At 44.0% G+C, this 23,348-nt stretch overlaps 1 protein-coding gene across 2 annotated transcripts; it reads right to left on the bottom strand.

Moving 5' to 3' along the window:
• Positions 1-2,728: 2,728 nt before the first annotated feature.
• Positions 2,729-23,064, bottom strand: LRRC32 (leucine rich repeat containing 32). Of its 2 annotated transcripts, none has more exons than XM_073335130.1 (3): positions 22,944-23,064; positions 13,458-13,545; positions 2,729-8,541 (listed from the first exon to the last, which is right to left on the bottom strand). In XM_073335130.1, exons 2-3 carry the CDS (start codon positions 13,539-13,541, stop codon positions 6,601-6,603), a joined length of 2,025 nt encoding a protein of 674 aa, XP_073191231.1. In that variant the 5' UTR covers positions 13,542-13,545; positions 22,944-23,064; the 3' UTR covers positions 2,729-6,600. The 2 variants fall into 2 exon arrangements, with proteins under 2 accessions (XP_073191231.1, XP_073191237.1); XM_073335136.1 differs by lacking the exon at positions 22,944-23,064 and adding an exon at positions 17,931-17,963.
• Between the last annotated feature and the right edge of the window lie 284 nt (positions 23,065-23,348).

Raw genomic sequence — 23,348 nt, forward strand, 5'->3', positions numbered from 1 at the left:
GTGTGGTGTGTGGTTGCTGGTGAGTGTTTGCTTCAGGTTGGGGGGCTGTCTGTAGGCAAGGACCGGCCTGTCTCCTAAGATCTGTGAGAGTGATGGGTCGTCCTTCAAGATAGGCTGTAGACATAAGGTGATGGCTAGTGGCGTTCTGTTATTTTCTTTGTTGGGCCTGTCCTGTAGTAGGTGACTTCTGGGTTCTGTATCTGTACGAGTCTTTTCATGAAGTTGATAGATTTCCACTACCTACAGCTAAATGCAGAGCAGGCCGGTCCCTGCCTTCAGGTAGCCCCCCAACCTGAAGCAAACACTCACCAGCAACCACACACCACACAACAGAACCACTATCACTTTATGCATCCGATGAAGTGAGCTGTAGCTCACAAAAGCTTATGCTCAAATAAATTGGTTAGTCTCTAAGGTGCCACAAGTCCTCCTTTTCTTTTTGTGAATACAGACTAACACGGCTGTTACTCTGAAGCCTGTCATTATGCAAGAACACTGAATGTTCAGATGATACATGGATGCAAGAAAAGAAACCTCTGGGATGCTGGGATTTTGGGTGATGTATTTTGTTTTTTAAAATAACACATAATTGCCAGTGCTGGGCTGGTCATGATGCCTGCAGAGGGCTGTGTTGCAGATGAGCCTTCTTCTAGAACAAAGAATTTTTGATGTCCCTTGTTGTGCTTCTCCTTCCAGTTGCCTCAGATCAGAACTGCTGGTCTTTTTTGCATGAGAAATAACTTCTTGTGGAAAGAGGGTGAAATTCACCCCTGTGCAGAGGCCAGGACAAGGCCTATTTACCAGCTGAGGCCCATTTAAGCCCTTGAGATAGGATTTAAATGGGGAAGATCTAGCCCTCTGTAACTGTATGCTACATCCCCCCCCCCCCCCAACTGTCTGATCCACAGAGGATTTGGCTGCTACAGATGCCAGCTATTGGAGTTACTCCTTTAGCTCCAGCTGTAGAGGCTCATGCTCTTAAATGTGGAGGTCCTGGGTTCAATCCCCATTGATGACCAAGATGACTCATTACTGGTTGACCTGCTGGGGTGGGGACCCCCTGTACAGGGCTTGTATGCTGCTTCCCTTGCTGTGCAGCAGTGCTGCTCCATTTCAGTTTGGCTCCACGGTGGGGAAGGTGTTCCTGAGACTAACCAGAGGAACCACTGCACATAGGGTATGTGAGTGCAGTTGCATTAGAACATTTTGGAACAGCGTCTAGTGTTCAGAGTTCCATAGAGAGAGCTGTACAGAGGAAGCTGTTAGCAGGGCACAACAGAAGTTTTTAGTGGTCATACAAAACCCAGGGGACGATGCGACATAGTCTTCATTGCCATTTATCAGCACTTCATCATAAACCATTGACATATATGCAGCTATAGAGCACTCTCAGAATATTAAACAGTAACCACAGGAGGTGTAAGTGTAACGTCAACAGACCCCGCTCGTCGGCGGGTGGGATCGAAGCTGGGACCTCTGGAGCTAAATGCATGAGCCTCTACTGCATGAGATAAAAGCCACATGGTTCTTAGCGAAGAGCTGTAGAGTAAACTCATTAATGGTCTCAGTGCCACTAGATGGGACAGAACACCGCACCCAGCAGGTGTGTGGGTTGCGTAAGTTCAAGGTCACAGTAATGGCAGCCCTCATGCTGCCTACTCATTCTTCTGGCAGTGGAGCGCTGAATGGCGGAGGCTGAATAACAGGACAGCAATGGCTCTGCGGCATGTAGAAACCTCTCTCCGGGTACATCCTAGGCTGGAGCTCTTGCAGTTAGGGAAAGAGGCAGCATAGCTGGCCAGAGGGGGTAAGGGATGTTGTCTTCTGTGGCACTGTGTCCTTTCAGCATTATTAGTGGATATTGTAGAGTAAGATCATCCTGACCCTGTTGTGTTCCCCAGCTTTCTGTCTCGAAGTCCCTCTGTTCATTTCTCCTTTCCCCCGTCTCTCCCTCATATTCCCCATCCTTCATAGCATCATAGGATCTGCCAGAAGGTTCCTTTGCTGCTTCCCAGTTGCTCATAGTGCTGGTAGGGAACCAAGGAGAATCCTTGCTACTTATTCATCCTGGGGCTTATTCCAAAAGGAATACAGCCCTGCTCCCTTTGAAGCAAATGGGAGTGTAATTTGGCCACAGATATTTAATAGTACTTAGAACTTTCTTTTATTCTTTTGTGCAGCTGAAGAAAAATACAGGGTTAAAATGTTGATTAAATGGGATTGGTTGTGTCAGAAGGTTAGTAGCTGAAGGAACGAGTGATGATGGCCAAGCTCCTTAAGAAACCTATCTCAATCAAAGCAAAATGCACACATTCATGGTGTAGCTAAATTAGCCACAGGTCTGAATGGATGGCACAGCCTGCTTTCACTTTGAACGCAAGTCTTTCCAGACAGTGTCAGGCCCAAGACTGGAACCAAGGCTCCTGGTTGTACAGATATTCTCACTGAAGAGTAAGAACCTGTTCCAAAGCCATATAGGAGATGTTCTGGTGACTTCAGTGGGCTTAGAAATCAGGCCCCAAGTCTGGTAACTTTCAGGCCAAATGAATTTTACCAGCCAAGTTATAGTGGTGCTTCATTTTCACTTTATAATGGAAGCTGAAGTTGAAAACCTTAATTATGGCACAGCTACCTCTGCTCTAGAATAAACATAAAAGCTTAAGTTTCAATCTATCAAAAATGAATATGAAGACATGAACTTTTGTCTCTGGAGTATTGCAAAATGTTGCTTTAATATATTCACATTTCTAAATATTTTACAGAGCCCGAAGATGATTCTGTTGTACAAATCCTACAACAAATTCTACAAGCCAATTTCTTACAGAATTCCTTTTAAAAATAGAACGATACAACTATCTGTTGTGTGTTACTTTTGACATTCAGTAGCTGGGAAAAAATGAGGCATGTTGGAAGCAGAGCAATACTTTAAATCTGAATTTCCTTACCTGGGTAGATTTCAGTTAGCTCTCCAGTGCTGTTTGACCATTTGATTCTTATATGTTATAATGCACAACAGTTTGCAATGGCCTATGCATGGAGTCTTGGGGCTTGATCCAACTCCTCTGGAAGTCAATTGAAAGAGTCTCATTGATTTCAGTAGGAGTTGGTCAGACTCTTGGTCCACATGTATTTCTTCAAATGGGGGTGAATTTGATATTCTCATATAGTATAGGAAATATTTCTGTTTTTCCTCTTATATACTTCATTTATAAACATAATGGGCTGGCCAGATTAATCCCATTGCAAACTCAGGGCCTAATTCTTTCTTCATGGTCCCATACTTTTTTGGGGAGTCAACAGGACTACTGTTGTGAACAAGGATCTGGGACTAGGTGTATTCTTCTACACTTAGGCTTTGTCTACACTACCCAGCTTTTAGTGACACAGCCATGTCACTAGAAGTCAGGCAGTGTAGCCACTGTTTGTCGGCTCATTTGCTGACAAAATACTTCTACTCACAATGAGCGGCATTCGCGTTGTCGGCAGGAGAGCTCTCCTGCCAACAAAGCGCTGTTCACATTGGCACTTGCCCTGGCAAAAACTTTTGTCTTTCGGGGGAAAGAGGGTGAACACCTCTGAATGACAAAAGTTTTGTCATTCAATTGCCAGTGTAGACGTAGCCCCAGGCTACGTCTACACTAGAGAGTTTACAGTGGCACAACTGTACTGATGCATCACGGGAGTGGTTTTTTCCCCAATCCCTTGAGCGACATACGTTTTGTTGACAACTGGTAGTGTAGACATGGTCTTAGACAAACTCTTTTGCTCTCTACCCTGCCCCCCCCCACTGACCCAGGTAATTTATTGTCCTCTCATGGACACAGGTGTAAATCAGGTGTTAATGACCTCAGCCATACTGTAAATCTGGTGTGAGATCAGAATCAGGCCTTAAGAATCTAACAGTTTCCAAAGCGTCAGTGTTGGCCTAAAAAGGAGCAGAGCAGATTTAAGTCAATAGTAAAACTTCTTTTGATTTTCATGGGAGCTGGGTTAGGCCAATGCTGCAGGCCTTTGAAAATCCCACTTTTGATTTACATTAGGGATATTTGGATTTTCTTCTGTTCTTTAGAGGAAGGTGCCTGACTCAAGCTACAATGTAGGGTACAAGTGAAGATGGACTTCTAGGATTCAGGCACTAGTATTAAACATGTTACATGACTAGGAAATTCTGCCTTGTTGATTATGGAGATTTTGCCCTGGAGTCATAAGAACATAAGAACAGCCATATTGGGTCAGACCATCTAGCCCAGGATCTTGTCTTCCGATAGTGGTCACTGCCAGGTGCCCCAGAGGGAATGACAGAACAGGTAATCATCAAGTGATCCATCCCCTATTGCCCATTCCCAGCTTCTGGCAAACAGAGGTTAGGGACACCATCCTTGCCTATCCTGGCTAATAGCCATTGATGGACCTATCCTCCATGAACTTATTTAGTTCTTTTTTGAACCCTGTTATAGTCTTGGCCTTTACAACATCGTCTGGCAAGAAGTTCCACAGGTTGACTGTGTGTTGTGTGAAAAAAATACTTCTTTCTGTTTGTTTCAAACATGCTGCCTATTAATTTCATTTGGTGACCCCAAGTTTTTGTGTTATGAGAAGGAGTAAATAACACTTCCTTATTTACTTTCTCCACACTTTGCTTTGGTGCTTTGTAAGATAACAGCATTACTTGGCTTTCAATTTTTTAAGTATGTGTTTGGTTTTTTTTGTTAAAGTAGGCCTTTGCCTTTTGTTTGGATTTTTCCAGTTTAGTAGCTGCCTGCAAGTGGACCTGATTTAAACATTTTTGCAGATTTTGCAGGTAGGCATTTATTTTGTTTTTTGGTTTTTTTTAATTGAGTGCCGCTGGTGTGCCAAATTAAATGTTTTGGTGGTTGCATGCTTTGGCCTGTCATTACCTTAAAGGGTGTTTTATTACTAGACGCAGCTGGTGTCACTTTCAGTGCCATTAGAATTAGAGGCATGAGTGTGTTCCAGTTATGCCTATTGGCATTAACCAGTTTTTTAAACATTACTTTTAGAGTTCGATTGGTTTGTTTCACCATCCCAGATGACTGTGGTTTTTGTGGCATGTGTAGTTTTTGCAGGACTTTCATTAATTTAAAGCAGTTCATAAAGAACTGTCCAGTAAAATGTGATTCCCATTGAGAGACGACTTGCTTTACTAGGACCCTGGCTGCAGCTTTTGCAGTATTGGCCTTTAGAGGAAATGCCTTTACCCACTTTGAAAAAGGATTGACAACCACCAACAGGTATTGGTTGCCTTTTTGAGTCCTTGGCAAAGGACCTATGAAGTTAATCTGCAAAGCCATCCATGGACCTTTATACACCTGAGGTTAAAAAAAAAATTCCATCTAGAAGGACTGGACTATAATTATTTTGTTTTATACTTTTTTTTGTTTACTTCATGCATTGAAAGCTAACTGTATGCAGTGTGTGTTAAATTGCTGTTTCTAAACAAATAAACATTTAGGTCTAATATTTACTGGTTGAAATTCATTCTCTAAGGGAGATTTTTTTTTTTTAAATAATGTGGTTGCCAAAGAAATGAATTTTTTCACATTAAAACCAGATAAATATATATTGCACACTATGGAGACATTCCTCCTCTCTGAGCTGAACTGTGTAACTGTGATACTCAGTGCAAATGTCTATCACATCTTGTGGTATAGGCATAATACACTGAGTTTCATCTGCGTAATCATGTCTCCCAGTAGTAGCTAGTCCTGTTGAATGTAACAGCCCGCTGCTAACTAATTGAGCTCTCCTTTAACACAAGCATTAGACACCTGTGGTTTTGATACTGAAGGTCCTTGGTTTGATCCTCACAAACAACCGCATAGCTTCAGTAGCTGTCATGAGCTCCACAGATCTCTGTGAAGTTGTTGTTCTTGAGATCACTAGTCTAATCCTGTTCACATTGGAATGAGTGGGAGATTTGCAATTGACTTCAAAGGGAGAAGGGTCAGACTTTGTTTTTCCCTGGTCCTGGGTCGTGTGGGTTCACTTCCCTTGAGTTTAGCTTTAAGAGTTGAACTGCCTCAAACCTGTTATGAAAGAGCAAAACCCCAAATCAAAGAGATGGGTTTCGCTGAAGCATGTGGGTTTGGGAAGTTTTGCAAAGGTGCATGAGGAGTCATCCTGCCTGTCGACTGTGATGAGATCCCCAAGTGTTGTCACACAAATGACCATTAAACCATGATATGCAGCCTTGGCATGGGGCGGGAGGGGATTCTCCCTATCCAGAGGCACCAAAAAGCTGGCTTAGCATTTCAGTGAAAAGTTTGTAGTGCCCAAAAGAGTTTTGGCTGGTTTAAGTTCCACAAACCTTAAACGAGCACAGGTTTATGTGATTCTCCGCTTCTGATGAGCAAGCTTTCACAGGTCTGCATGAGCATGGAACAAGTGCAAAATATGACAAATTCTCTTCTCAGTTACTTTGTTGCTGCAACCCCAAGAAACGATGCTGGTGCAACTGAGAGCAGATTAAAAACTGGCCTAAAATCCACAGTTAAATCACAGGCAAGAATTGGACCCTTCATTTCTCTATGTTTTCAGTGTAGCACCCTGATTTTATTTCTCGTTAAGTTCATGCGTGTGCTATGCTTTAAATTGCTGGCTAAACTTTTGTCTGCGGAAGCAGCAGAATGAACCCAGTCCAATGATGATCACTGATAAAACTAATGCAACCGTTAGTATAATAAGCAAGTTGATTTTCTTTAGATCCTCTTTTTCACAGACTTCTGGTCTTACGTTGCTAATATAAATTTCTTCTTGGTACCCAAAGCTCTTGGAGTGCTGGCATGTTATCTGCTCTACACCAGGGATCTCTACATTTTTATTATGGATTATAGATGAGAGCCAGACATTTCCACAGCAGCTGAGTGGGTTTCCAGCAAGATATAAGTTTTTAAGAGAGTTCTCTAATGCTAAAATGTTACTGCTTTGTAGATTACTAAAACTGTTTTTCTGTAGATCCAGAACTTCCAACGAAGCATCACTACCCCATTTGGGTAACCAGCTCAGCTGATTTTCCGACAGGTTTAAATGTTTAAGATGATGAAAACGAGGCAGGTCAATATTTAAAACTGTCATGCCATTGCCGTGTAAATTCAAATACTCAAGAGATGTCTCCAGTCCTGATAGTGCTTTAGCCTCTATTTGCAGTCCTTGGTTCATGGAGAGCTCCAGGAGAATTATTGAAGTCTTGTAAAAAGCATATATTGGTAAATTCTTCAACATGTTGTCAGCTAGATATAAGTACCTAAGAGCAGGGAAGTCAACAAATGATACACAACCAGTCTCCTCTCCAGGAAGCCTTTGTTTAGCTAATCCTGAATACATGCTGCAAAAGCTAATATTATTACTCTGGAGATTAAGCAATTTGATGCTGGGAAGGCTTGCAAAGATATCAAATTGGAGGGCTTGAAGATGATTGTTTTGAATGTAGAGCTCATGTAAATTAGTCAATGTGCTGGCATCTAGTAAGAGATTCTGCAAAGCATTGAAGCTTAAATCAAGGATGGCTAGTGAGATCAATGCACTGTCATAGTTTACTGTGAATGTCTGGAGACAATTTTTACTGAGATTGAGAAACCGAAGGGAGGACATTGACTCAAAGAACTCATTTGGGATGGATTTGATCTCATTATAACTTAAGTCTAAATATAAAAGCTGGGATAGATACAGAGAACTTGTGTTTGTATTTTGCTTCTGATCCAGAAGATGAAAAGGAGCTTCTAGCCAGTCCCTTTCCATATAGTCCATCTCATTGTGAGCAGAGTCTGCAGTAAGCTGCATTAAATTCTTAGATAAATTCAGATACGCCAGCTTGTTCACCTGGGGGAAAACTGGGAAGCGCAGTAGCTTGTTCTCACTAAGATCCAGCCACCTCAGGTTATACTCTTCCTTTGACTCTGTGGTATGAAAAGTCTCAATGCTGTTCCTACTGAGGTCGAGTATCTGCAGTTGTCTGAGGTTGAAATCTGAGATGCAAGTGATCGAGTTCATGGAGAGATTGAGCTTGGTGAGATGCACCAGAGTTTCAAAGGCACCTTCTTCTATTTCCATGATGATATTACTGTGGAGGTCAACCTCAACAAGAGCTGGAGACCCCTGAAACATCCTGCGCAATATCACAGTAATGCTGTTTTCTGCCAAGGAAAGATACTGAAGTGATGGTGCTTTGTGTATAAAATATTCAGCCATTCCATTGTAAAGTCTGTTGTGGGACAAGTCCAGTGTTCTGATCTCTGGTAAAAGTCCAACCCCCGGTGTCCTATGCTGAGCCAACTCATCTAACTGGTTATTGGCTAAATTTACCTCCATCAGGCTTGTCATGTGTGTGAAGACTCCAGGCTCAATGAAACTTATTTGGTTGGATCTTAAATCCAAATGCTGGAGCGAGGTATAAAATGTCAGTGGCTTCTCAGAGATATTTTTTATCTGATTTCCAGACAAATCTATTTTATTTATGTTTGGATGGAGCTCTGGAGGGATTTGGTGAAGCTTTTTGCCATGACAAAATGCCTTCATCTTTATCTGCAGAAAAGAAAGAGAACAGGGAGTCCTGGTTACCACTTATGGGATGCTCAATGGCTTTTCATACAGTATAAAGACAACATAATATTCAGAATCTGATTATATTCCTTTTCTTTGCAATTCGTCGTACTATGCTGTTCTCTATTCAGGCAACAGGAAATCTGAATTTCTTCACAATGTAGGGTGGGTTTTCATTTCATTTCAACGGAGATACTCTTGACTTGTACTGCAGGAAGAATTCCCATGTAGGGAGTTATACTAGGGTAACTACAGCAGTATCATTGTATCGGTATAATTATGCCAGTAAATTCCCCCATGTAGATTACCCCTAAGAGAGAAGAGAATTGGGTCCTTTGATTTTTGAGATCTGGCATCATAAAAGTTCAAGCTGGAGAGGATCCATTAGATCATCTAACCCACCCGCTAGCCAGCACAGGATTAGTTCACTTTGTACCTTTCATCCAGTCTAGTTTTAAAGGTCCTGAATGGTGGGTCCCATCACTTCCCTTGAGACTATTCCACTGTCTATTAGACCTTGCACTCAAACACTTTTCCCTGATATTTATTCAGCCTAAACTTCCCTGGCATAATTTCATGACTACCCCATCGTGCCTCATAATAAACCAGATTCTGCCACTTTGCCTTAAATTAATAAGTATTATGAATAATTAAACTATAAAATAAGTATTAATATATATTATGAATAATTAAATGAATAATACTCCATAATTAGCTCCATTGACTTCAGTGGGATTAGTCTCAAAGTACGGTACTACTCATCGAGGGGAAGTCTATCGGAATCCAGCCCTAAATAAACAACCCCTCGTCTTGTTATTTACACCCTTCAAATATTTGTAGATTGTAATCACATCTCTCCGTAACCACTGTTTAGCTAAGCAATCCGTCTTTAAATCATCCCAAAACATTTCTACATCTCACCTCAAACTCCCTCCACTTGATCCAGACCTCTGTCCTTCTATGTTTGTGCTTTCTCCAAGGCAACAGCTTCTTTCTTTTGGCCTGCTGACCAGTTTGGTGCACACTGTTACATGTGGACTAGAAGGAATACAGCAGGCAAATGGCATGTGGAGGGATTCACACATGCTGCCGCTCTCACTGGTATAGCTCAGGGTGAAATCGGGATGCGTAAAGGGTGTGGCCTTTTAAGGGATGCTTTAAAGCAGCTGGTAAATTAATACCCATACATCAAAGTCAGTTTCTTCTCTCGGATGTGTGGGTCTGAATTAGGGTGACCAGATGTCCCAATTTTATAGGGACAGTCCCGATATTTGGGGCTTTGTCTGATATAGGCACCTATTACCCCCCACCCCCGTCCCGATTTTTCACACTTGCTGTCTGGTCACCCTAGTCTGAATGCAGTTGATAGGGAGCTTCAAGTATGAACCCAAGGGCAAAATATGAGCCATAATTTGCAAGGAATTTTGGGAGCAGGGGGCTAAAAGGCCTGGTGTAAGTGTAAGGCGTACACATTGTGCTGTTAAAATTAACACCCAGCAGCAAGATTGGAGCAGAGTCCAAAATGCTTAGTAAGCATCTACGCTATCTAAATAGGTATCTATCTATTCATGTAGGTCACGGGATCCTCTGGGTCAAACTGCTTGCTGAATCCCTCTAATTATTCTTATATGGAGGACTAGGAGCTAACCGTCATGAAGCAAGGCTGTGTGTTAGCCTTTCAAACAAAAATCTCTCCTCCAAACATCTGTTTCACACAAGCTGGAGGGGGAGAGGAGGATGAAGCCTCTGGGATGTTTACGAGAATCTGGGTAACATCCAGTGTTTTGTGAATCACTTACGCATGTGAGTAATGGAGAGTGCACGTTGCCGGATGTGTGGCTTGTCATAAATATGCCAGACAAATGAAACCCCTCAGCCAGGGCTGGACTCCAGCTACAGCCAGGCTGCTGCGCGGTGCTCCCCTCATGGCAAAGCTCTCTGAAAGCTCCCAAGTGACCCGCATATTGAAATTTGAACCCCAAATCCACCCAGAGCAGCTAAATCCCCAGGAAGGGGAAGGGGATGCATCCTGGCTTCTCTGAGCCATTAGCGCCTTCTCACCAAGACTTTAGAGTGGCTCACTTGAGCTGAAAGGTGACCAGAGGCCCAAAGGATCTAGCCGGGGGGGGGGGGGTAGGGAGGAGGCCTTATTCAGTCAGCTAAGGAAGGGGTTGGGAGTGGGATGAAGAAAACTCAGGAGCCAGAAAGAATAGCATTTGAATGAGCATTAGCAAAGCTGTCATCTTCTGGGCTCGCGTTCCTTCCTCCTCAGCTCTGGCAGCTGTTAGTTTTAAAGTACAGTGGCCTGCAGTGCTAAGAGTGAGAAAGTCAACATCTGCTCCACATAGAAAAGGTGGTTATTAGATAAAAATTGGCCCAACAATTCTGAAGTGTGGGGAAGTTTGGATTCAGATTCAAACTCTGCCACTCAACTCCAGCTGGTCATTTTTGGGGCTGGAGCCAGAAGCTGCCTTTTCTTTAACAAAACTAAAACCAGGGTGGTTTGGATCTTGGTCCCATCTCATCCTAGACACTAAAGTTTGGGTGTTGAATACAAGGCTTTGGCCTAGATCCTCAGTTTGTGTATATTGGTGCTGAGTTACAGCAGCTGAGAATCTGGCCCTTTGTCTCTTCTCTGCAATGACCCATAAGGGAATTTGGGGGGGTTGATTTTGAAATACCTCTTTAACTGAGTTGTGATGTTGCCAAACAAATACCCCTTGCGATTCAGAGCTGGGTCCAGTTTTATGAACCATCAGTCTTCGGGATGGGTTGGATAAAAGATTCCAGCTATGGCCTTCCTCTAGTCAAAAGATGTCATCACAGGAAGAGTGATTTGTGAAACATCACATTGTGAAATAACAGGGAATGCCAATTGCTCTCGCTATCAAAGTTAATCTGGGCTGAACTGTGTTTGGATTTGGACCCTGTCTTATCTCACTGGGCCAGATTCTCAGCCAGTGTAGACCAGTATAACTCCATTGAGATTAATGGTGCGGTGTCAATTGACACTAGATGAGAACTTGGCTCTGACTACAGAGTGTTTTGTCAGCATCAAATGTATCCCAGTTGCACTAAACAGATCAAAACTTTTTTGGACTCTTCCTTTGCCTGGAAGAGTGAGGTTTACAGTGGGGTTGCGGAAATCAGCCAATATTTACTTCTCAAGGAATCAGCTTGATCTACAACCCATCAAAATAAGGGCAGGGGGTAAGCCCTTATTAGATTTATGGTGTGTGTCATCCTGAGTTCGCATGTCTGGGATGCATGGGACCAAAAGTGTCATGTTTACAGTGGTTTCATCATTTCTTTCTCTCCAGCCAATAAGGGAGAGATCCAGCCACCTTCCCAAGTTCTTTTTGTATGCTAGACCCTAATTTCCCTGAATTCAGGAAGTGCATAAGTACAGCAGGAGAGGAATGAGTCCCATAAGGGAGATCTGCACAGCCAGCAAATTATTCTTTTCCCTATTTTGGAAATTCTTGAGGATTTGTGCTGAACAGCTTCAACATTTAAAGTAGTAGAGGAGTATTTTTAAACTCCCCTTTACTGTCAGCTGTATCGGGGTAAAGGGAAGGAGGGAGAGGAGAACCAGTTCATCTGTGCATAACATATACATTCTGATATAAGGTGTTTAAAAAAAATTCTGTGGGACAAATCATGCTTTGGAGACAGAGGTTTTGGGTTTTGTCTCTAAGTGGGCCTGATTCTGACCTCACACCCAGCATAAGTCAGGAACAACTCCACTGAAGTCAGTGTTAAACCAGTGTAAGTGATGGGAGAATGGGGCTCACGGTCATTCTAGGCGAGTGGTTCTCAAAGCGGTGCGGGCCAAGGGACATGCTGACCGCCCTTCCCCCAGCCCCCATTGGCCTGGAGCGGCGACCCGCGGCCAGTGGGAGCCATGATCGGCCGAACCTGCGGACACGGCAGGTAAACAAACCAGTCCAGCCCGCCAGGGGCTTTCCCTGAACAAGGGGCAGACCGGCTTTGAGAACCACTGCCCTAGAGGGAGCCGTGGGGTTTGTTCATGTCACAGAAGAAGTTCCTTTTTTAAGAAGGGATCGCCTTGTGCGTAAGATGCTGGAATGGGACTCAGGAGATCTGGGATCTCTTCCTGGCTCTGCCACAGACTTCCTGTGCAACTCTGGGGAAGTCAATTAATATTTCTGTGCCTCCATTCCCCAGCAATAAAATGGGGATAAAAATCTTTCCTTTCTCCCACCTTATGCTTGTCTTGCCCATGTAGGGTCTGTCTGCACAGCAGCTGAGAGGTGTAATTCCCAGCTCTGCTAGAGATCTGTGCGTTGGCTCTGTGCGAGTGTAACCCACATGCCTCCTGGGTGTGGTGGTCTGTGCCCCTCTGATGGCACCGAGACCACTGAGAGATTAATGAGACTGCTACCGCTTTAGCTAAGAGCCATGTGGCTTGCGGCTAACGCATTTCGCTCCCAAGGTCCCAGGTTCAATCCTGCCCACTGATAACTGGGGTCTGTCGGCCTTACATGAGCTCGGGCGCTAAAATAGAGCAGTGCGGCCGTGGAGGCACTCGGGTGGCTGGCAGCTCAGGCTAGCCACCCGAGTACGTACCCAGGATTTGGCACAGGACTGTACATGGGTGGCTAGCCCAGGCCCCTCAGCCACATTGCTAGCTTGAGCAGAGGTAGCACGTGTACTTCTACCCAAGCTGGGAATCACATCGCCCGGCTGCTGTGCAGACAGACCCTTAGATTGTAAGCTCTTTGTGGCAGAGACTGTCAGTTACTACATGTTTGCAGCACCCATGTCATCGGGGTCCCAGGCTCATTTAGGGCCTCTATGTGCTACTAGAATGGTACGACTAATAATTAAGGAGAGACGTGAAAGAGGAGATGGCTCGTCCTTGGGGAATCTCTTACCATTTCACAGGGTGACTCTTCCAAGGGCCGATGGCTAGAGATCCCTCCGTTCGCTGCCAGGAAGAGTAAAAGATACAGTTTCATGGCTCTGCAGGGAAAAGCAAAGACGGGTTCAAGCTAAACAGGGTGTTAAGTCTTGGCAGCCACTGGACAGCAGGGTCCGCACCAGCCATTGGCACAGGGACTTGCATACATAGTAGAATAACTTACCCCACCTCTGAGCTCGCTTCATTTGCAAAGCCCTCTGGCCCATTCCAGCAGAGAAGGGAGCATTATGAAGTAGGAGAGCTGGCAGGAAAGCTCTAAGACTGAACGTTTCTATGGCTTGCCCACTGTGTTGCATATCTTAGACTGTCAGCCAGATTTTCAAACACCATGGCACCTGACAGCTTCCACTTACGCACCTAAGCAAGTGATCAGGCTTTCAAAAGTGCTCAGCATTCAGTAGCTCTGTTGTTCTCAAGGCAGCTAGTGGATGATCATCGCCCTTGTAAATCTGGCCCTATCTCTCCTTTGTCTTCACCTGCGCACACTGGTGGTGCTCAACAAATGATATGATTATAATAGTCTCCACTTTTATAGCACCTCTCCTCCCAGGACCTGGAAGAGCTTTACAAACATGTTAATGAAGTCACACCAGACCCTGGCAAGGTACCATACAATCATAGGGCCAGAGGGGACCATCAGAACATGTAGTCTGACTTGTATATCACAGGTCACCAATACCACCCAGTGCCTGCACAATAGCCCCACAACTGGAATGAGACCACTGGAGACTGGACTATTCTGTGCCACAGGCAGAGAATAGGAGAGACCAAGTTGCACCAGTGGCTGAGGCCCCCACAAAGGCAGGGAAATGAGTCTGTGAAATATACCCAGATAATCCTGGCAAGTAACCCACACCCACATGCCAATCGACCTGGGGAAAGCTTCCTTCCTGACCGCAGATTTGGCAATCAATTCGACCCTGAGCATGTGAACAAGAATCAGCCAGCCAAGCACCTGTGAGAGAGAATGCTTGGTGCCACCTCAGAGCCGAGGTCCTCCCCATCCAGTGTTCCATCTCCAGATGTGGCCATTCCTGATGCTTCAGAGGAAGGAGATAACCTCCCCTGCCCCAAACTCCCCCTGGATACTGAAGGTTAGTAATAGTAGTATTCCCACTTTTCAGATGGGGAAACTGAGGCACAGAGGCTGAGTGCCTTGCTCAAGGCAGATTGAGTTTAATCAGTGGCAGAGCTGTGAATATAATTCACCAATCCTAGATCCAAGGCCCCTGCTCTGATCTCAAAGAACACACCCTTATTACAGCCTCTGTCATAAACATGACAACTCTTTCAGGAAATTCCTCCATTTCTTGAGTTTCTCGAGGCTGAACAGGTGGAGTCATTCACAGATGGTGGAACTCCCTTAGCTGAATTAGTTTTTAAAGGACATATTGGCTAACAGGCAAACTGTCTTTGGTGCATCAGTGCAAAGTGGCTCTAGTTGCCAGATGAAGAGTGGTGCAAACAGGTGCACTCGGGCAGGGGTTCTCAATCTTTTTCTTTCTGAGGTCTCCCCACACCCCATGCTATAAAACCTCCAGGGCCCGGCAGGGGTGGGTTCAGGGCTCTTGGTTTCAGCCCCACAGGGGGGCACTAGGGCTCGAGGCTTTAGACCCTTGGGGGTGCTAGGGTTCAGGGTGCTGGGCTTCATCTCCATGGGGGTACTAGGGCTCGGGCTCCTGTTTTCAGCCCCACAGGGGTGCCAGAGCTCGGGGTGCCAGGCTTCAGCTGTTTGGCCCCATGGTTCCTTGAAGCTGGCTCACGGCCCCCTGAGGGGCTGCGGACCCTTGGTTGAGAACCACTGCACTAGGATGTGAGGCCTGGGAGCTTCCTGGGGAAATTTTAGCTAAGTCTGCTAGAAATCCTCTTTTGGGCCCTAGCCCCCAGCCAGTACAAATCACTTCCCTTTTGAGCGTCATTCACAGTTCTGTTTGCTTTTTCTCTTTGCCACAGCATTGCCCCATAGTTTGGCTTGATTCTTTATACCAGTCCCTAGGCTTCCTGTGAGTGTAACTTTGCATGTCCCTCACCACATGAGCAACAGCAAGGATGACTCCAGGAAACAGATCCTGGGAAGTTCAGGCCACCTATGACTTGCTCTGTTTTTAGAGCATGTTTTCCTCATTCCAGTCGAGTCTGATCAGGGGTGGGGTGGAAATCTGGGAGCTGTGATACCGGTGGGTTTTATTTTAGGCTTGAACACTGCACTGTGATCAAAGGTTCTTAATGTCCTCAGTGCCTCAGTTTCCCGATCTCTAAAATAGGGACAGTATTCTAGCGGGTGTTCTGAAGCCTTTTAACTGCTGTTGGCAAAGTGCTCCCAAACCCTTCAATGGCAGGTGCTGTACATTAGCAGCTGGCAGAGTGCTCTCCATGAATTCTCTGGAATTCTCCCCACTCAGCTCAAAGGAGCCTAAATTTGTTGACCTTCTGAACATGCTGCAGGACTCATCTGTTGTTTTGGTACTTGAACGGAAAGTGACCCAAAGGAACTTGTTGTTTTGGAGTAAGAGTCGAAGGGGGAGAGGGGATTGTCTGGGGGATCACCGCGGGATTTGAAAGGGGAAGAAAGGCTGACGTGCATATTTATGATTTGTGATCTTTAAATAATGGCGAGGCACCCAGAGCTTTGCTCGGGTATCTTTCATATCTAAAAAAATAAAATAAATAATCTCTGCTGGAAACTGCCCCCTATAGGGCAGTTTTTTATGTATCCTGGGGTACGGCTCCAAACAGTGCAGCCCGGAGTATTTCCTGTCTGCGATGGACTCCATCCATTAAATTAGCGCTGCGGGAGAATTTTACTTGGGTGCTTTCAGTAATAATATTTTGCACTTAAAAAGGACTTTGCAAATCCAAAGATCTCAAAGTGCTTCACAAACTGTAATGAATCACTGCCTGAACCCGGCTTGGAGACTGGGCTCTTCCTCCCCTGGGAAAAAGAGGCACAGAGTGGCTAAGTGACTTGCTGAGGGACCTTGGGTAAATCAGCTGCAGAGGAAGGAATCTGTCCATCCTACGTATTTCTAAGGTGACTACCACATTGGTATCCAAGTGCAGTAGAATCCATTGCTAGTCTCCTGCTCTAACCACTAGACCACACATATTCGATCAAGTTCAGGGTAGCTAACTGTGGACAGAGTGGTCTCAGATCCTCTCTTTCATGAACAACAAATAGACCTGGAAAAAGAAAAGGAGTACTTGTGGCATCTTAGAGACTAACCAATTTATTAGAGCATAAGCTTTTGTGAGCTACAGCTCACTTCATCAGATGCATATCGTGGAAACTTATGCTCTAATAAATTGGTTAGTCTCTAAGGTGCCACAAGTCCTCCTTTTCTTTTTGCGAATACAGACTAACACGGCTGTTACTCTGAAAATAGACCTGAAGATTTTATTCCTTTGGGTCACTTTCCATTCAAGTACCAGGCTGAGGCGCTTTCTCCTGCTTTGCCTAGTTTTCATCAGTGCAGCTCCTTTGCTTTCTCACTCCACTGCCTGGTAAATAAGTACAAGAGGAATAGACATCACAGGATCTGTGGGGAGTCTGCCGGAGTGGCTGAAGACCCACACGGTGCTGCAGCCACTAACAAAGCCCGACCACCTACATCTGAGCTGATGGCGCTGACAACCCAGGATCTTCAAAAGTAACTTGGGAGCAGCTGAAACAGTAACTTGCTATAAAGGGAGCTGTTATTAGCACCAGGACTCCCTGCAGTGCAGGCGGTTTCATTTACGGTCCCAGCACGCTCCCATTATAGTGAAATCCCCACTGTTTTCAGCGGGAACAGGGTGGAGCCTCAAAGCATCTTTAATGTTACAACTTTCCGCCTAGACTTCGTATCATCCCAGCTCCCCACTCCACAGTTGGACAACGAATGAATTTTGGAGAATAAGATTCACCCCTCTCCCATCCCATACCAAACCTTAGGACCTGGGCCAGCATGTCTAATCAGATGAGACAGACAAAGTGCAGGAGAAAAGAAGTATCATTATTTCCATTTCCCAGATAGGAAAATTGAGGCATATAACGTCAGTGACTCACCCAAGGACATACAGGAACTGGGAATTAAACTCAGATCTCCGAGTCCCAGTCTATTGCCTTAACAACCAGCTCTGCAATCCTCTTTTTTTGGCATTAAACAGTAAACATTAATACAGGTTAAATGTTGCCATTTGTATTTAGCAATGACAACAACAAACTCCCAATTCCTTCAAGATTAGATTTCTGTAATATAGACAATTAATTATTACTATTTTTTCTCATCCAAACTAAAGAAAAGAGAAGCAAAGCCGCATTGTGTATTCCTTTAACATACGTAAGACACACACTAACTACACAGAGGGCCATGTACCCCCAGGCTCCTTAGTGCTATGCATTTTTGCGTTTGCTGTTTTTAAGAACAGAGTGAATATATTAATTTACCTTGTTTCATGTGTCAGTTATTTGCATTCCCACCCTCTGCTATAAAAAAAAAAAGTCGTATCCATCCCTACAGAGTTTAGTCAGCCATAGCACAGATTAGATCACCCTTATGTTCACTCTTGCCCATTCAGAGTACGGAGTGGTTTCATTGGTAACTTTGCAGCCTGAGATGAAACTGAGACATTTTAAGGGAAATCTCCTTATTTGGGACAGTGTCTGCTTTAAATTATGTCCCTTGTCTCCCTTCTGACTCCTCTCCTGGTTGTTTGCTGGGTCCTAGCAACCACTGTGTTAAGAAGAAAATTAGCTACTCGGGGACTCGTCCTGGAATGCCTACTTGGGGAAAGCACAAATTGAGAAATACAGGAATTTTGACTGAGCAAGGCTCTCAGGTTTGGGCCCCGTGTTTGCCCAGAGAAATATTTGACTTCTCTTTGTAGATGTCATTGCTTGACTCTGTGTATGGATCAGTCAGTGTGTTTACTTTAGGTTTTTGTGTCTGTGAGTTACATTCCTAAAGAGCTGTAAAGGAGCCACAGAGCATATGACAGGCAAACTCAAAGTCCCTGAATCACTATCTTACAAAATAAATTGAGATTTCAGAATTATAAATGAGAAGATACAATACTGATGCAAGTGAAGCCCTTGATCCTGGAACCCTTACTCACTGGAGTAATCCTTCCTCAAACAAATCGTCTTATTGATTGATTTGTCCAGAGGGCCCTGATATAACGCTGAAGTAAATGGGAATTCATTGTTGTCTAGAACACACCCTAGATGGTTTATCGGTGTAGATTTAAATGGGACTACTCATGTGAGTAAGGGTGACTAAAGATTGCTGGGGTGGGCCCTGCTGCATCTAGACAAGCGGTTTGATTTCTGTGGCCACTTATAGTTCCGCCTGCCTGACCTTCAAATAAATATTTTCATTTCAAAAGAAGATTTTAGATCTAACATTAAGATATGATGGTGATTTCAGATTTACCGTGAGTTAGTTTATATATGGATTATTTCATGCTGCCCCCTATGGTTGGACCAATATTTGTCTTCCAGGTGCCTTTTCCTACTTAAAACCCCATTGCTGCAAATTCCTTCCTATGCTGATTTCACCATTGTGGTCTCCAAACCCACACTTGTCTGAATGTTGCTCTATATTTTTCCTGTGGTCAAAAATAAGCTCTTTGGAGTAGGGCTTTGGGTGTTTTGTTTGTTTTTTGTAAGGCACCCTGAGAAGGAAAGGCATAAGCACCAAAGAGAGGAGAGAGATTATTTCATGTGGCACACAGGGGTATGATTAGGAATAATGAACAGAGAAAGAGAAAATCACATCTAACTGGAAAGCTTCCGATCAGTGAGATGTATTCCACTGTGGAAACAACTCCCAAGAGAAGTGGTGTGAGCCTCACTCCATGTGACTTTTAGAGCTAGACTGGAAAAGACACTAAAAAATGGGCTATCAGAAACGATTAAGGCCGGCTGGAAAATATTTTTTTTCCTGTGAAAAAATTTACCAAAAATGAATATTTCTCATTTTCATAGAATCAGAGAAGATGAGGGTCGGAAGAGACCTCAGGAGGTCATCTAGTCCAACCCCCTGCTCAAAGCATGACCAACCCCAGCTAAATCATCCCTTTATGATTTATCCCATCATCATCAAAACATTTTCCTTGAAAATGTTCTTTAAAATCGTTCAGGTGTTTGTTGAAAAACCCCAAACACAGATTTTCTTTAGTTTTTTCCAAATAAAAAACCAAAACATTTGGGGACTTTTGAGAAAACCCTGAAAATATTTTACAGAAACAGAATTTTTTTTCATGAAAGCTTCCCTTCTGTCGAAAAGTTTTTAACCAGCTCTTGGAATGATCCTGGAAGGTGGACTAATGGAGCTTTCCCAATCCAAGCTGCAGTGAACTGTCTGCTGTGTGAATTCCACCATTGGCACATAAGATAAGACAATGCCCTGAGCAAGTGAAAATTCACATTGCCCGCAGTCTGGATGTAGGGGGGTTCGACTGTCATGCTTGTGTAGGGTGACCAGATAGCAAGTGTAAAAAATCTGGATAGGGTGTGGGGGGTGGAGGGAAGGGAGTTATAGGTGCCTATGTAAGAAAAAGCCCCCAAAATCGGGACTGTCCCTATAAAATCGAGACATCTGGTCACCCTACACTTGTGGGAAATTTGGATTCATTATCAGAGGTGAACCAACCATTGTGGGAAAGTCCATGAAATTTGCTCAGCCATGTGCCTATTCCTAGAACAGATCTCAAACCAAACTGTTTTAAAGATTCTGAAACATTTGGGTAACCTCCCTCTGCCATTATTTTTGTGAATATTTGCTCTTCTGGAATTTGGTTGCAATGACACTTAGCAATTTACATCTTTAAAGTGCTGTAAAGACATTAGCTAGTTATATCTTGAGGATCCCAGTAATGTAAAGTAAATATTATCCTTATTTTGCAGATTGGGAAACTGAGGCAGCAAGATCAAGTGCTCATTCCCATAAGGGGCTGAGAGCCCTCATATCCTGATGAAGTCAATGGAAGTTGAGAGCACCTGTGACCTTGTGGAATTGGGCTCTACGTGATTATCCCAAGGCCACAGCACAAATCACTGCCTACTGTAGCTCTTAGTGAACTCGACTGGGTTTTGCCAGTGACGTCAGTGGGAGCAGAATCAGGCATGTGGTGACAGTGCTGGGGTTAGAACTCAGCAGTTCATCCCTCAGAGTTGTGTATTCAGATACTCCTTTCTTTCAAAGGTCATTCTCGTGGTCTTCTCCCCGCATGACCTGGAGTAGGAAATAGCAGAAATCCCAGAAGCTGGTTCTCATGAGACTTCCAGTGATCTGTTGCACATCTCCAAGGGTTTTGGAGAAACATTAATACTTCTGGGTGCTTATGTGACTCAAACCTCCAGCCCTTTGGAGTTTGTCCATCACTAGTTTAATCACTCTCTAATGCAGCACCCTCAGAAGTCCTTTCTGTGCAGGGTCTGTCTGTAGATGGTTGGGTTCTGTTCAGAGCTGGACAGAGTGGTATCAGACCCTTACTGTGGACAGAGTGGTCTCAGACCCTCTCTTTCATGAACAACAAATAGACCGAAGATTCTATTCCTTTGGGTCACTTTCAGTTCAAGTACCAGGAACATTACCTTAGAGAAGTGAAAAAACTATCTGTCTGTCTGTCTGTTAAGAAATGAATCTCCAAGAGCAGGAGTGGGGAGACAACCATAGACCTGTTCTCTGCCCCAGCACTGGACTAATCTCCCATGGGAAGCTCTACACTCGTTTATCCTCTTCTCTCCTGCCCTGTCCCCCCAATCCTCTTCCCTTTTATCTCCTCCTTAACCTCCCCACCACCACCAAAAAAAAGCTTGTTGTACCCCTTCCCCCTCCCTATGTCTGTCTATTTAGATTGTGCGGTCTTCAGGACAGGGGCCTTCTACTGCTCTGAGTATGTACAGTGCCTAGCACAATGGTTGGCCCTGTGGCTCTATCGTAATAAAAATAACTATGAAGATAATCTCTGGATGTGTATCAATAGAGAGAGATGACACAGAGAGTATGGACCTTTGACCAAAGGTGGTGGAGGTATTATTATTATTTATTTATTATTCCAAGTGAATTCAATCTTTAAAGAAAAATTCAGGCGGATGTATGTGTTCTGTAATCCTAGAGGAGATCAAATGACACCAGGAAATTAATTTCAGATACCTTTGACTGGGACGGTGTCCAGTAACCCTCTTGGGAATAATGTGTCATTCTTCAGGTAAAAGGCCAAAATATTTGATCTACCCACTAAGCCATAACCCTTTGCTTAAAAAACAAATCAAACTGATAAGTAAATAATGGAGAGATTTCATAATATTAAGATAACTGAAAACCCTTTTTCAATTACCAAAAAAAGTTTCCTGTTTTGATTAACCTGGACCTTTGTTTAGGAGACATATTTTTATGAATGAGGCTGCAGTGTTTGGCTCTCACAGTATTTTCTTTGAGAGAGAAGTTGGGTGAGGTAATGTCTTTTTATTGGACCAACTTCACCTCACACACCTTCTCTCTCTCATATCCTTGGACCAACATGGCTACAACAACACTTGGAAGAGTATTTTCTTAGGTTTTTATACATAGGCATTTTCATTGCCTTTGCAGGGCCACGTGAACCCTGGCATAGCATAAAGAGGAAGGAAGATTTTGAAAAGGAATATTTGGCATTGTCATATTCATATTTTCAAGGCATTGTACAAATGTTAATCAAGAATCATAACCTCCTGGGGAGAGTGTCAGCATAAACCTTCATTTGTCTACAGTGGCTTCTGAGCTACCAGTTTCCCTCTATGCTGAGAATGGTGTCTCGCACCCGGTTACCACTGTGTGGGAAGTTTAAAGGTTGCTTTTTAATAGCAGTGATGAAAGGTAAATTAAATACTGCTATCCCCATCTTACAGAGGGGTTAAATGATTTGCCCAAGGCTGGATAGTGAGTCAGCACAAGAGCTAGGATACTCATGATGCCTGGCTCATTTCCCTGCATTCAATACCAGTACTGTGAGCCAGGAGACTTTCTATAATATTAGTATACGTACCTATATTGCCGAAGCCCCCAGATTGTACCAAGCCCCTTCAGACATGCTGTCCTTGCCCCAAAGGGTTTAGTAAGTCTCACTACTATTTTCATTAGTCGTGAAAAGACGGAGGAAACATCACAATCGTTTTGTTGTAAAACTTACCAGTGCTTCCTTAACTTAAAGGATCCAAGCCACTGTAATAGGCTCCCCAATGAATTAGCCATACAGCTGTATGGAACGTGCCCACTGTGTGGTACATTTGATCGGTTATTCAGCCCATTCATAAGCACAAATCTGTTTCATTTAAACAGTGCCTTCATCCTCAGTGCTATATTTTTTTAAAAGGCTGCAGCTCCAAGTTACTGAATCCCCACTTTGTCCTGCAGTCAGAGAAACGTTTGGCTCAGCTTTCCAGCAACATCAAAGTTTAACTCGTTGCTGTACATACCTGCTGTTTGGATGAAGGAGGAGACTTCCCTTCTGCTTGCAGCGTTCCTCTCCCAGGCTCTCCCGACAGCCCTCCAGTGAAAGTTGAGGAAGGGCTTCCTTGGGGAAGTTGCAGCTCTGCTACAGGCCAGCTGACTAAAAACTCTGAGAACTCAGAGAGAAGTTTAAGTCACTGAGAGAAAAAAAAATACTCCCAATAGACTGGCCCTTGAATTCATTGCTCAGCAGTCATCTGCTCTAACCTATTCCCAAGCTCCCGTAAGCATGTGAATATAGACCTCAGTCATAGTAATTAAATGTGAGTCCTCTGCTCTTCTTTTCATTTTCTATTTCACTTGCTTAACCTTGGCTTATTTCCTGGAGGTTCATAGCTGATAATAACGCCCCTCTCATATTGACACATTGA

The sequence above is a fragment of the Lepidochelys kempii genome, chromosome 1, assembly GCF_965140265.1.
Source record: "Lepidochelys kempii isolate rLepKem1 chromosome 1, rLepKem1.hap2, whole genome shotgun sequence".
Taxonomy (NCBI): domain Eukaryota; kingdom Metazoa; phylum Chordata; order Testudines; family Cheloniidae; genus Lepidochelys; species Lepidochelys kempii.

What these genes read in the sequence shown, in the direction of transcription:
- LRRC32 (XM_073335130.1), bottom strand. Translation starts at nt 13,541, where the DNA reads ATGAAACTGTATCTTTTACTCTTCCTGGCAGCGAACGGAGGGATCTCT. An exon ending in AAGAGTCACCCTGTGAAATG is followed by an intron (nt 8,542 to 13,457) that starts GTAAGAGATTCC and finishes TCTTTTCTGCAG; the next exon opens with ATAAAGATGAAGGCATTTTG.